General features: G+C 37.5%; 2 protein-coding genes across 2 annotated transcripts; one reads left to right on the plus strand and one right to left on the minus strand.

The window, feature by feature from the left end:
- Positions 1 to 6,249: 6,249 nt before the first annotated feature.
- On the plus strand, positions 6,250 to 8,787 carry LOC106426965. Its single transcript, XM_048754716.1, has 5 exons — positions 6,250 to 7,460; positions 7,534 to 7,731; positions 7,821 to 7,912; positions 7,996 to 8,270; positions 8,360 to 8,787. Exons 1-5 carry the CDS (start codon positions 6,339 to 6,341, stop codon positions 8,701 to 8,703), a joined length of 2,031 nt encoding a protein of 676 aa, XP_048610673.1. The 5' UTR covers positions 6,250 to 6,338; the 3' UTR covers positions 8,704 to 8,787.
- On the minus strand, positions 8,776 to 11,565 carry LOC106427000 (3-hydroxyisobutyryl-CoA hydrolase-like protein 3, mitochondrial). The gene is made up of 10 exons (XM_013867731.3): positions 11,066 to 11,565; positions 10,728 to 10,829; positions 10,522 to 10,586; positions 10,242 to 10,376; positions 10,064 to 10,160; positions 9,848 to 9,977; positions 9,534 to 9,712; positions 9,308 to 9,435; positions 9,113 to 9,214; positions 8,776 to 9,005 (listed from the first exon to the last, which is right to left on the minus strand). Exons 1-10 carry the CDS (start codon positions 11,295 to 11,297, stop codon positions 8,904 to 8,906), a joined length of 1,272 nt encoding a protein of 423 aa, XP_013723185.2. The 5' UTR covers positions 11,298 to 11,565; the 3' UTR covers positions 8,776 to 8,903.
- Between the last annotated feature and the right edge of the window lie 2,799 nt (positions 11,566 to 14,364).

The raw sequence follows: 14,364 nt of genomic DNA on the forward strand, positions 1-14,364 counted from the left end.
TCAATACAAACGTAACAAACATAGATTACTTAACATAACGAGTCCTCATTTCAAAGTTTTTATTTGAATACAAGTTCCTTGTACAAACATTATTCTTGTGTTCATACTTCAGTTCAACTTAACGAGGATTATAACAACTTAGAAGTCAAACTTATTAAGTTGTTCAAAAAAAAAAGAAGTCAAACCTATTAAAAGACAGAAGCAACAAAATAGTTTAGTTCAAACAACTTAATACTTGTGTTTTCAAACGATATAAGAAAACTTAATAGTTTGTCTCCTTTGTTGAATGGCATGTAGTATCAACAAGAAACTAAAACAGAAATAAACTTTGATGCGTATGCATTGATGTGTATGCATAAGAATGACATTAAGTAACCACGCCAAATCTAAGTAATCAAATCCAAGTAATGTAAATGAACACCCAAACAAAATCCAAGCAATATAACGTGGCCTCGGTAAAAACCTTATCGGGAAAACCCATTGGGACAAAACCCGACAAGGGAAAAAGAGCGCCACAAAATCCATAATGCGAATAAAATAAAAACACCAGATCAAAATAAAAATCAAGTTTCTTCTTCTTCAACTATCTCTTCTTCACCATCCATTTCATCTTCTGTAAATATTAAAAATCGAAGTTAATTAGATTTAAAGAACATGACACCCTAAAATATATAACAAAGTGAATAATTTACCATGTTCATAAGCTTCGAATCCTTTTAGCCAATTCCTACTACATATCAGAGCCTGCACATTTTTGGGAAGTAGACGGCTCCTGTATTTGTTCAGAACTCTCGAACCGATGGTAAAGGAGGATTCTGAAGCCACTGTTGTGATCGGAATGCTAAGCAGATCACAAGCCATTGCTGGCAAATCACCAAACCTGTGAGTATTATCTTTCCACCAGTCGAGAATATCCAAACTTTCAAAGCTATCCATATCTAGCGCAGGTTCATCCAAATAAGCTTGGAGAGCTGTCTTTCCACTCGCAGCAACACTACTTTTGCGAAACGCAAAAAAAATCCTATAGTGTTTAAAAAATTTTTTTTTTAAAATTTGATGGAATATCAAAACTTTCAAAGCTATCTATATCTACCGCAGGTTCATAAGTAATTTTTAAAAAAAAAACGAAACAGGAGACTTACACCATGGTTCTCAAATGTTCCTTTCGGTCCTCCACAAACATTTTGTTGATCCATCTCACGAGGCTCTGCAGAAGGTGATGTTGACTTTGATTTTTTGTCGTATGATTGAAACAAAGTTTCCAGCTTCAAACGCAAGTTCTTCATTTTCGCATCACGTGTACTCATGTCAAGTCTCCCTAAACAATATTCTACAACTGGAAGCTTTAAGCGTGGATCAAAGACAGCTGTCATTGCAAAAAGATCACTGACTTATTCCCAGTACTTATCAAACTTCTCTTTCATCGGTATCACCATCTCTCGGATAATCTCATCATCGCTTTCCTCATTTATCTGCAGCCAATTATGGATCTTCCATACCTGATAGAAATACAAGTTCGATGTTGGGTATTTCGAACCTGACATCAAACTAGTAATCTTAGCAAAAGGCTCCAAGAAAACACATATTTTCGCAGCTCTGCTCCATTCTGTAGCTGTAGGCAAAAACTTATAGTTTCTCCTATCATATATCTCCAACTTAACAAACGCTTCACGGTACGGAAGGGCTATTTCAAGCATATAGAATGTCGAGTTCCATCTTGTCTGCACATCCATTATCAAACCAGCATTCTCCTTTATACCAGCAGCATCCACGCATTTTGCAAACGTCATCTCATGCGTCTCTGACGCTGTTACATACTTAACACTCTCTCTAATTTTGTGCAAAGAGTCTTTAATAACCTTCAAACCATCTTTCACAATGAGGTTGAGTATGTGAGCTGCACATCTGACGTGAAAAAACTCACCTCCACACAACAAATCATTGCTCAAAAGCACCTGAGTTTTCACTATATCTTGCATCGAATCATTACTTGTAGCATTGTCTAATGTGAGAGAGAACATTTTTTTCTCTAGTCCCCACTCTTCCACAGATTCAAGAAGCTTTTAAGCAACATTCATACCTGTGTGAGGCGGTGGGAGAGCACAAAAAGTCAGTATTTTACTGTTCAGCCTCCAATTTCGGTCAATGTAATGTGCTATCAGACACATATAACCCTCCCGTTTCAGTGATGACCACAAATCAGAAGTGAAGCTTACTCTTCCTGTAAGACTAGCCAATTCCCTCTTCAATGTCTCTCTCTCGTTTTCATAAAACCGATAGACCTCTGCTTTAGTTGTGTTCCGACAAAAGAATTTGACGTCAGGATTCAAGTGCTTCCAAGTTTCTCTGACTTGCTCATACTCAACATATGAGTAAGGTAGGTCATGCTGGATTATAGTCTTGGTTACCAGCTGCTTGAACACAACATGATCATACTTGCCACTTAGTAATTTGGCTTCAGCATCGAGTTTTTTTGTTCGGAGATTCCTTGGAAAGAGTTTGCATCTGTCACGATGCCTTCTCAAACCAATTGTTCCATGCCCGTGGGAAGTCCATGCATAGTCATTCTTACAATAATTGCATTTAGCTTTCTGCTCACCATTGGAATTTTGAATCTTAGTAAAATGGGGCCATACATCAGACCACTGCCTACCCTCCTTCTCGTTCTCCATCTCGTTCTCCATCTCGTCCTCTTCAAATTCACCTTCCGAATCAAGCTGCTCCTCTTGAATCTTCTTCTTATTTTTACCATTGCCTTGTGTCGGCCTGGAGCTTTTTCTCCCCCCACGGATGGTAAAATGAATAGATTTGGTTTTGGTTTTCCTTTTACTCGCCTTAGGAGACGAAGACGATCCAATGCCACCGTCTAGAGTAGACTGTAACATTGGTTTCTTTGATTTCAAGGCTCGCACGGTTCCGCAGGTGGCTTGTTTGCGCAGAGTAGTAGCTTGGGTTGGTGGAGGAGTGATTTCAACATCACTATCATCTTCATCATCAGCAGCTTCACTAAGCCTTCTCTTCTTTCTTTGCTTCTTTTTTTCTCCATCAGATGAACCATCATCAGCCTCATCAGCTGCCAAAATAACTCCAAGGACTCGCTGGCTCTCTAAATCCACTGTATTCAACGGTGTGAAATTTGGATCGAAACTTGAACCATCATCTGTCATCTCTTTCTCTCTTCTTCGTTAGAGTTAGAGTTTAGGTTTCTGCGTCGTTTTTTTTCTTAGGTCGTGAGTAGTAGTCGTGAGTCGTGTCAATATTTTAGGGTTCTGTTTATATTTTTATGCAATTTTAAAAATTATAGCAATTATTCTCTTATTTCTCATTGGTCAGAGACTCAACCATTATAAGAAATTTTTATTATCTAAACTATCATACGTAAAGATCAAGTCTCATACTCAAGTCTTATCAAACTATCAAACTAAACAATCAAGAACAAGCAACCATACGTAAGAGACGATCAAGAACAAGCAACCATCCACGCATAGACAATCAAGTACTAGTAACCTATTACCTAAATTCTATCAGCTATAAGAACACAACAACACTACAACACAAGAAACAAAAAGATCTATGTACTAGTAACCTATTACCTAAATTCTATCAGCTATAAGAACACAAGAACACAACAACACAAGAAACAAAGAGATCTATGTACTAGTAACCAAGTATCTAAATTCTATCAGCTCTTATCATAAGCAATGGAGACGACATAATAAATAAATAGAACAGAGACTAACCTGAGGTCCTTTGCCTTATAGATCGGAATGCAAGTGTGAAGTGTCCTTTGCATTCTCATATTGTTCTCCTCCTTGATCATAATACAATCCCCCACTCATCACATATCATTATAAAGCAAAAGTTTTAGAAAATATATGACTAAAATCACTTGAGTTTATATGATCAGGACATTAAGACATTGTTGCACATAACTGTCTTTTTCTTTGGTTAAAACGAGCAGGACGGACCAAACATGATCCAGCAGTCTGTCTTATGCTCTCCTGTTTCCCAGCTGCCCTGTAAACATAGCAGAGGTTTGCTCTATAACACACATAATACGTACAATCAATGATTCTTGTAACGCTAACCAAGAAATATATATATAAATAAAAATTTGTAACTGTAGTTTATACCTTCCTTGAAGAAGAGAATCTCTGAGCCAATGATCAAACGCTAAAGCCCAAGGAACAGCTGAGCCATTAGTTATATTAAAGTCAAGCTTCCTCAAGTTGTGAGTGGCACTTCCTGATCCAATGATAAGAACACCTTCGTCTTTAAGTGGAGCCAATGCTTTGCCCATGTTGTAATGGTAAGTCCCACTTTGAGATGATTGAACAGAGAGCTGGCAAACAGGTATGTCTGCCTCTGGATACATCAGCATAAGAGGAACCCAAGCTCCATGATCCAGTCCTCTGTTTTTATCTTCATCAACACGTTTCATTCCTCCTCCCATTAACAATTCTTTTACCCTCTTCCCCAATTCAATAGCTCCAGGTGCTTCATATTTCAGCTGCAAGTTTCAAAAATGACCACATAGATTGAAACTTTTTTGATATAATTGACCACAGATTGAAAATTGATGTGTTTCTTCAACGGTGGGTATGGCTTAGGATAAAACCTAATTCATCTAGAGTCTAGGTGAGACAAAAGTTAGGGTTCTGGTAAGAAAAAGAGGAAGAGAGAGAGACCTTGTACATGGGATCAGGGAAGCCATAGAAGTCGTGGATGGTGGAATTGCGGAGAACAGTGTTTGGCGGAGATGACCAATCGCCATTTCTATCACCGTTCGAGCTGGAAGAGATCGTCTTTGGCGGAGCCCCGCGCGTCCCGCGGTACACATCGAGCCAATCCCGCGTCTGGTCCAATGCCGCACAAGCCTTACCCGCGAGGCCCGCTTCAAATTCGGGCCTGTGTCTTAGAACCCAATCCCGACCCGAAGCAAGTTCACACGGGCCCGGCCCGCGGGCAGGTTCTTCTTTTGCCATCTCTAAGCATATTGCTACTGCCCATGTTCGAAAATTCGAACAACTCGCCGAGTTTACGGCAGATATACGCTCGGCGGCAAGCAAATGCATCGATTTGGTCTTATTCGGCTGAAAACTCGGCCCTCCGAAAAAGATAGTTTTTTTTTACTCTTTGTGCTAGAAGTCAATGTTTTCTTGATAGATTTGTTATATTTCAGTAATAATCAGTATATTAAACAAGAAAGATGAAGAGATATGCGAAGAATACCTGTTGACGGCGAAATTTAGGGTTGCAGAAAAAAAATTGAGAGGAAAAAGACAGGGGTATTTTTTTCAATTAACCCGTCATGAATGACAAAAAATATATAAAATAATGCCTACGCACCTTTAGTGTCGAATCCATGAACTTTATACCAACGAAGACAGACTCAAACCACCAGACCGCGTCATGATTTCTGTTTTGTTTCTGCAAAACAAATAATATATGGTTATATATTTATTAAAACTATAAAAACTAATCCCCGATTAATCTCCGATTTTTATGCTACTCGCTAGGCGTTGGCCGACCGCTCGACTCGCGCCTAGCGCAATTTCGAACATGGGCTACTGCTAATGCTAATGCTCTACCAATCAAGTTTATATGCATCCAAATTTCTCGTTACAAGTCGTACCTACTGAACGAGTCCAACCCTTGTTGTCGCTTTGATATTTTTTTAAACCATTATAGTCTCGTCGATACGAGGAGGGGGAGATTTCAAATAACAATTTTAAATAGAAAAAAACTAGAGAAGTACGTTAGGATAACACTAAAAATTTTTTTGTCACAAATATAGACTTTATGGATCAAAATGACAAAAATATTTCATTAAAGAGGTAAATATACATTTATATACACCTCTATGATTAATTAATCTAAACCTTAGGGTTTAGAGTTAAGGGGTCGGGATTTGGGATTAAGTTTTAAAATTTTATAAAACAAAAAATAAATATTAAAAATTTGAAAATAAAAATTTGAAAAATAGTTTTAAAAATATTTCGAATTACAAAAATAAAATTTGAAAAAATAAATTAAAAACAAAATTAAAAAAAATATAAATAAGTTTGAATTTGAAAACATATAATCTGAAACTATAATTTTTTTATATTTTATTTGTATTTATATATCTAAAATATTAAGATCCTTTTATCTATTAAATGAAATATTTTGGTCATGTTTGTATCTATGGTCTATTTTTGTGATAAAACTTTAAAATACATTTGAAAACTATTTGATTTCAAAATTTGAATTTGATAACGGCAGAAATCTTCAATAACTTCTTTTCATCCTTCTTCATTCCCATTTCTCACATCACACTTAGAGATCCCACCCAAAACATGGCGTCTCTCACACGAGGAATCCTCCTGAAGCTCCTCCAATGCATGAACTCCAACACACGCCCCACCGGAGACCACAGATCCGCAATCCTTCAAGTGACTGGAATAGTACCAGCCCTCGCCGGCTCCGATCTATGGCCAAACCAAGGCTTCTTCGTCCAGATCTCCGACTCTTTAAACTCCACCTACGTCTCTCTCTCCGAACGCGACACGGATCTTATCCTCACCAACCGTCTTCAGCTCGGCCAGTTTATCTACCTCGAACGCCTCGAATTCTCCACCCCCGTCCCACGCGCCGCCGGAATCCGCCCCGTCGCCGGCCGCCACGCCTTCGTCGGAACTCCCGAGCCGCTAATCGCGCGCGTATCTCCTGGATCCAAACGAGATTTCGTTATCCAGCCGGTTTCCGCTTCTGAGTACTCGCTTGACCCCATCGCCGTTTACTTAAACAATAAACGGTTCGATGATGATGATGACGTGGCGGTGGCGCCGAATGGGAGGCCAGCGCTTGCTCCGGTGAACCAAAACGAAGAGAATCGTAGCCAAATACGCAACCAGAAACCTAAGCAGACGCCGCAGAGATTCTCGTCACCAGCATCGGCTAAGCAACGTTCCGTCTCATCAGGGAAGAAAAACAGTTCCGGTACGGTGGAGAGAAATCCATCCCCGGCGGTTTCGGGAAAAGCGAGGAGATCTGCGTCTCCGGTTCCGTCAAAATGCGTGGTGCCGAGTCTTGCGGCGGCGCGTGAGGAGAGCAGGAAGGTTGTTAGAGAGCAGCCATCCATTGTTGTGCCTTCAAGATACAGACAGCCATCACCTAACGGAAGGAAGGTGAATCCATCTCCTAGCGGAAGGAGACTGTCGATTTCTCCAGGGAGAAGGCTTTCTAGTGGTGTGAAAATGTCTCCCATGGTTGGAGACTCTTCCGGGAAGAAGAAGATGGCGGTGATTCCCAAAGTCTCGGAGGCTCTTGTGGGATCTTCAGCTAAACATGGTAACCGGAAGAATTGGGATGAACCTGATGGAAATGCTCAAACGGCTGATGGAAATGCTCAAACTGAGCAGAAGGACAAGGGTAGTGCTAAGAATAAGCCTCATCTTCAAGCAATTTTGCGTACTCAGGTAAAAAGAAAATCTCACCTTAGTGTTTGTTCTGTATGATGAGCTGAAATTGATAATGTACGTCTTGCTGCAGGCTGCTATTTCAAGACGTCTTAGTGATGCAAACAGGCGGAAGAGCGATTCCTCCGCGTGTGAAGAGAAAGTGAAGTCGTGTTCATCAGAGAGTAGTTTAGTGGAAGAAGTTTCAGACATCACTTATCATGATCGGAAATGGACAGATGGTAGTGTACCATTAGATAGCATCTCAGGAGATCTTGCAAAACTTGCAAAGGTAAGTGTTTTGTGTTTTAGCTACATTGAGACTAAAAACCATTGAGTTAGTGAACTATCCTCATTCCTTGTATGTTGACTCTTTTACAGGAGGCTATGCAAAGAAGAAACTTCGCTGCGAAAGCTGCAGCTCGAGCATTGGAGGAAGCTAATGCCAATGAGTGCATCATAAGATGTTTAAGGTTAAAACATAGAAACTTTGTCAATCAATATTATTTAGACTTTCAATTGGTCTTTGACGCTGTCCCTTTGGTGAACATTTCAGTAAATTCTCGGAGCTTTCTTCTGCCGCTAAAGTTGGGAATCCGCTGCTGGTCATCAGCCAGTTCCTGGTAATCTACGAAGATGTTGTGAAATACAGTCAGATCGTCAACTCAATAACTTCAGAAGACAAACGAAACCCAATATCTCTTTGGGTTGAAGCTGCATTGGCTACTAACCTCGACGTTGTCTCACTGGTGAAAAGCCAGAATAACCTCGAATCACGTTTGAAGAAATCAACTACTACTCGCCTCTCTCCAGGATGCTCTACAAAGACAGGTTTGTATTCTTCAGTTGAAACAGATTTCCATTTTCAGTCAACTTAGAAAGATACAAATGTTAAGTTTCTGCTATTGTTTGAGTTTCAGACAATATTGTTGGGATGTGGACAGAAGTAGAAGGCATGAAGGAGACGGCTAAGTTCGCAGTGAACGTAAAATCCGAAATGCAAATGTGGTTCATTGGGTTCGTGGAAGAGTCGTTAGACAAGAAAAACGCAGCAGTGCAGCCTTTAGACGGTAGTTCCGTAGCTGCTGTTCTGTCTCATCTGAAACAAGTTAACGAGTGGTTGGACCGGGTCGTGTCGGACCAAGATAACCAGATCACAACAATGCCTCTAACCGACAAGATCGAGCGACTGAAACGCAAAATCTATGGATTCGTAATCCACCACGTGGGATCCACTTATGACAACTCGGCTTCCGCTTCTTGATTTTTTTTTTCTATCTTTTGCTCTTGTCTTCAACGTTTTAATACATTGGCTTTTTAAAGATAAATCTACAACTACGTTATAATATAAGTTCTTTTAACTTATTTAAGCAAATACAGTAACAGTATCTTCAAACACGCATGGGCCAAAAGAAAGATTTGTTTAATGTGTGGACACACTTTGAACGGAAAGCAAAATGAGAATCAGACCTTTAACTCTTCCACTTCTGAACTTAATGGTTTAAAGAGAGCTTCCACCTCGTTCTCGTCTACCTCTTCAACGCTTGCCGGGTTCCATTTTGGATTCTGCAATAGAGTTTTCTCAAATAGTATCAGTTTTGTTTGAACTTGATAGGCAAAAACATGTTCTGGTCACAATAAGACGACATCAATTTGAGGGCAAATGAACTAACCTGATCCTTGTCGATCAACACTGCTCTAACGCCTTCAGCAAAATCACCACGCAAGGCCGATCTTAGTGCGATGCGATATTCAGTCTTCATCACACCATTAAGCTTCACGAAGGAAATTAATATTATTCGATATTCGTCTTAGAGTCTCTTATAGATGAGGGAAAACATAATAGAACTCAAAGAGTTGAAACTCACTGTCGCTAATTCGTTCTCAGCTTTACCCTTGGCACATGCAACATTTGAGAAGTACTTCTGCGTTAGGTAAAGAGAAAACGGTGCTCCTTTCTCCAAACCTTTGAGTGCCTCTTTAGCCCATTCTACAACTGTATCCAAACAAAAGGTAAGGCAGCGATTTTGTATTTCGTCTTTTTAACACGGAATAGTAAGGCTCTATGTGCATTGTTACAATGCCCATGAATACCTGCAGGCTCAGTGCTTTGCTGATAGTTTTTGAGCTCTTCAATTGTTTCCTTAACAGACTTGTTTGAGCTAAAGGCTGACTCTATTTGAGGCAAAAGCGATTTGAGATGAGCCTCAGATTCAGTATTGCCACTGTATTTCGACAAAGTTGCCTGGATGTCTTGATTAGGATCCGCCGACCTGCACCGATCGACTTTGTATGAGTTCTAAGATTGATGCGAAGAAAGAAGTTATAAAGAGTCCATGAAGCCTATTACTATAAGAGAAATGAGACAAAAGGTTCCGTTTTGACAGAAAGATAAAGAAAGGACGTACAGGTTGGCTGACAAAATAGCCTCTTTTAAAGAAGCAAGCTTTTCAGAAGGCACATAATGCGTCCCAAGACCAACGAACAATGCATCCGACGGCGCGGAGATTCTTTTTCCAGTTAAACCAAGATAAGCACCTGCAGATATTATTGGGCAACAAAAGTTTCATTTGAGCAATCAACACCTAAATAGCAGCCAGTTTAAGAATTTCATATGAACATACCAACAGATCCTCCCCCAGGGCTATGAGCTGCTATATATGAAAACCCGACATCTGGGAACAACCCGATTCCATTTTCCGGCATGGCAAGAACCGTCCTCTGAAATATAAAACAAAAATATGAAAAAGAGTTCAGACTGTAATTCCAATCACTCGCTACAAGTCTTGGTTTGTTTTTTACCTCTGTTATCACACGGTATCGACCATGTCCAGAAAGGCCAAGGCCAAATCCCATTGTTATTCCATCCATTAGGGAGATATATGGTTTTTTGTAACCAGCAATTGCGCATATCAGGGTATATTCTGCTGTAAATACCTGAGGAAGCAAAATCTCAAAGTTGGAAACATGCTAAAAAAATTAATAAAAATACTAAGAATTAGGAGGGAAGTCGTGACTTATTTATATAGAAATGATTATGAATCATCATTTGCAGTTGGTTAAACATGATTTATTTACAAACCTTTTGCACAAGAGGTGTGTTTTTGTCCTTTTGGATTTCTGCAGCAACGCCTTTAATATCCATCCCTGCAACATTCATAAACAGTGGTCACTCCAATGACAAAGATTTCTGATTTCTGATTTCGCATGAGGCGTGTTAAGGCCAGATGCAACAACAAATTCAATTATATGATACAAACTAGAAACGAGCAAAAAATTTGCATATACCAGCACAAAAGGCACGAGGTGTGCTGCCTTCAATGATGACACATTTGACTCTTGGATCAGATTCCCATTCGTCAAGGAAGCTTTTATACTTCAGATCCATTTCTGTAATATCATTACAAAAAGATGACCACCTAAGCTTACTTGTCAGACTGAGTTCATATAATCATATCTGAACAATCCCAAAAGGGTAATCATCACTGAACAAAATTCATAAATCTCACAGATGTTAATGATTCTAATTCACAAATTTGGGAACTAGAAAAAAAAAATACAATCAAAGCAGCAACGAGGGAAACACAGTTTCTGCAACTTTTTAATAGGATCTTGAAAAACGTTACCTAGATTCATGGCGTTAAGAGCTTTGGTTCGATCGAGAGTGATGACAGCAACACCATTCGGATAAACGTTTCCTTTAACGAACTCGTCGCCGCCAGCTCCGGCCATTGCTGAGAAGGTCCGACGATCGGAGATTGAGAATCTGAGGATGTGATGGGAAGAAGAGAAGGTCGATGAGTATTTGGGGCAAAGTATGCGATGGGCAGAAGAAGCTAGCGCAAAAGCTTTGATCATCGATTCTTCGCCAAGTGTTGGAACTTCCAGATCACACAGCACCACAAAACGAAGATCGAGTCATCAGTGACAAAGATCGCAATAGTAAATACTCTCTCTCTCTCTCTCTATCAGCGACTTTAATTAACCTCATTTAATTCAACTACATAAACGAATAATCATAATTTCGTTAAGAAATTATTATAAAATCCAAAAGAAAATAAAAATTGATAAAAATAATTTTTTTTACGGAGAAGTAGGAAATTTATTAACGTGAATCAATATAGTTAGAATACAATATTGAGTTAATCCAAGAAGGTGGATAATAATAGGAATTGATAAAGAGCCGGTCCCCTTTTTTATCTTTTTATTTTTGTAAATTAAATCGGTCTCTGTTTTGCAAGTAAACGACCAGCAAAATTGCTAGTTCTTCGAGCAAACACATGCGATGATGAAGTGAATTTTGTATTCTAAAGACAAATAACACATAGATAATTATGAACAATATCCCGTCTTTGATGTTGGATAATATTAATCAAAACCACTGAATTTCCTTCAGAATAATATTTGAAAACACTTGTTTCTTTTAAGTTTTAAGGTTAGTATTAATTTAACTAGAGTTTTTTTCCGCGCGTAGCGCGGATAATGCATGTAAATATATATTATTTTGATGTTTAATTACAAAGGAAACTATTTTTTTCTCATTTGTGTTTAAAAAAAAACTTTATTCTTTATATCATTGAAAGTTGTTTTGTGTTTTGCAGTATATTGGTAATTAGTTTAACTTTTGATACTGTAAATTTTGTGTGCAGTTTTTGTAACTAAAAAATATGATTTGCATACATAACTTTAGAAAATTGAATGTCTTTATTGTCACTAGGGGTTTATAACTTTATAACTTGTTTACAACATATTAGCCTATTAGCCTTATTTGGTTACAAAGTTTGTTGTGACAGTGATAGTGTTCCAAAGCATGGAACAAACTATAATACATATTGCTGTGAAAAGAAGTAACCGATGTCGAATATTATTCTTATAACTAATACATTTTTTTACCTTTTGGTTTGTTTATTTTAACTTTAAAAAAAACCTATTTCATTATTGTTGGTTTTTATCTTCCAACCAATTATTCTATTTACTCTTCACAACACGTCTTGCTTCTGTTACGAAAAGAAAAACACTTGCAAGTTAAATAGTCTATTATATATGTGAGGGTGGATTGGTCACTTTTCAACGAACACCAACACACGGGCCAAGTTTTTGTTTTTAAAATAGATTTGAAGCTGAAACCAGATAATTACTTGGGTGACAATTCAATATGGTTCGACCGGATCAAATATAATTTAATTATCTGGTTAAATATTTTTTAAAGAAATTTAAAAGTAAAGATAGTAAATATGATATATAATTAAAATATAAATACGTATCATATATAAAACATTACATATAAACTATATAAACATAAAAAGTGATACTTTGGTAAATACCCTATTTATTATTTAACTTTGGAAACTACATCTTTCTTTTTCTTTTTGAAATCTATTGTTTTTAATATGTGATAACTGGTAAGACATTTTAATCCTAATTTTAGTTACATTTAAAAACTATTAAGAGCTTAATTTTATATTTGAATTTATTATTTTAATGTTTGAAACTGATATGTGTGTGAGATAAATACATATTAGTATTTTAAAAACAATTGGATAAACTTTCTGAAGTATTATTAGGGTTTCTCTAACTTTTTCAGTTCAAAAGTCAATAATTTACACTACAACATTGTAATCAAATTTATATTCCTTATAAAAATATATTCCTTATTCATACAATCTTTTTAACATTTTCCACTAAGTCAATATTTATTATTTAATTTTGTTACAAGTTCAATCTAATATCATATTGGTTTTTATTTGATATTCATGCATCCTCTATAGTGATTGTTGTTGCTCAGATAGTTTAAGCTTTATTACTTGTTTAAATTTAAAGCAGACATTTGATTCTTTTCTTTTAAATATGTTTTTCTTTAGATCATTTCAATAAATACGTAAGATATACAGTTCAAAGACAAAACTGGAAAATAAAGGGAGAAGGAGATGTCAATAATTTGAAATCAAACAATATAATATCTACATGTAGCAATGCAGAAATGGAGAAATATGTTATGTGATTTTAGTGGAAAATGACCTCATTTTTAGTAGAATGTCAATTCGGTATTTGAGGAATAAAAAAAAACAATAGCTCAACATCCATCCATAATATTTTTGATTTAACAAAGATTCTGAAACTCTGAACAGATGCTTCTTGATATTGTTAAACCTTCTTATTTTCATTTCAACTGCTTCTTGCTTCCTCCCTTCTGCTCCTTGGCAAACAACAAAAAGTGTTCAATACAAAACTTATACACATTTTGGAGTTTTTCTTTAGTTGCCCTTTCTTATCCGAGTAGTTGTTCATTAGTGTATAATATCGAAGTGTGTTTTGTTTTGTGACACCAGCAAATGTTATCTAGCTAAATACGTTAATACCCAGAGCTTGCAAACAAATGTCAACCAAGATTGGGGTGGATTGAGATGAAATATGCTTTTATATAGGAATGGTGATAGAACCATAGATATTTTCTATTAAAAAAGACTTTGCGAGAAAGTAGATGAGTCTTCATTTGGCTATCTTAAGCATATATGCTTTGGGTTCCTTCTTAAGCTCCCTCTCTGTTGTTGAAACATGTGGCTCCTTTGCTGAACTCCCGACCGTGTGTTCCTCAGCTCCTGTTGTTTCCGTAAGTGGACGCCACAACTGCCGGTGGCCTGATCAGTTTCAGACAGCTTGTGGCGTTTTGAGCAGATGCAGGACACACATGTAGCTCCTGGCATATCGTCACCTAGGTTGTTGTCCCTGCCCTGTCCAAACGCATTATAAGATATTAGACTGTATGTTAAAAGGAAAAGTACATAGTATGAGAAAGAGTTTGTTAACATGTAATGCCAAAGTTGCAGTAGGGCTAAGCTAGTGGCGATCAAAGAAACATGTGTGTATAAAACTAACTAACCATGAAATATTATTACTATCAATTTGAGATGTTAATAAATTCATA

Source organism: Brassica napus, chromosome C4 (assembly GCF_020379485.1).
Source record: "Brassica napus cultivar Da-Ae chromosome C4, Da-Ae, whole genome shotgun sequence".
Classification (NCBI taxonomy): Eukaryota; Viridiplantae; Streptophyta; class Magnoliopsida; order Brassicales; family Brassicaceae; genus Brassica; species Brassica napus.

What these genes read in the sequence shown, in the direction of transcription:
- LOC106426965 (XM_048754716.1), top strand. Translation starts at nt 6,339, where the DNA reads ATGGCGTCTCTCACACGAGGAATCCTCCTGAAGCTCCTCCAATGCATG. An exon ending in AAGCAATTTTGCGTACTCAG is followed by an intron (nt 7,461 to 7,533) that starts GTAAAAAGAAAA and finishes GTCTTGCTGCAG; the next exon opens with GCTGCTATTTCAAGACGTCT. An exon ending in ATCTTGCAAAACTTGCAAAG is followed by an intron (nt 7,732 to 7,820) that starts GTAAGTGTTTTG and finishes ACTCTTTTACAG; the next exon opens with GAGGCTATGCAAAGAAGAAA.
- LOC106427000 (XM_013867731.3), bottom strand. Translation starts at nt 11,297, where the DNA reads ATGATCAAAGCTTTTGCGCTAGCTTCTTCTGCCCATCGCATACTTTGC. An exon ending in GCTATTTTGTCAGCCAACCT is followed by an intron (nt 9,713 to 9,847) that starts GTACGTCCTTTC and finishes CGATCGGTGCAG; the next exon opens with GTCGGCGGATCCTAATCAAG. An exon ending in CTGAGAACGAATTAGCGACA is followed by an intron (nt 9,215 to 9,307) that starts GTGAGTTTCAAC and finishes TCCTTCGTGAAG; the next exon opens with CTTAATGGTGTGATGAAGAC.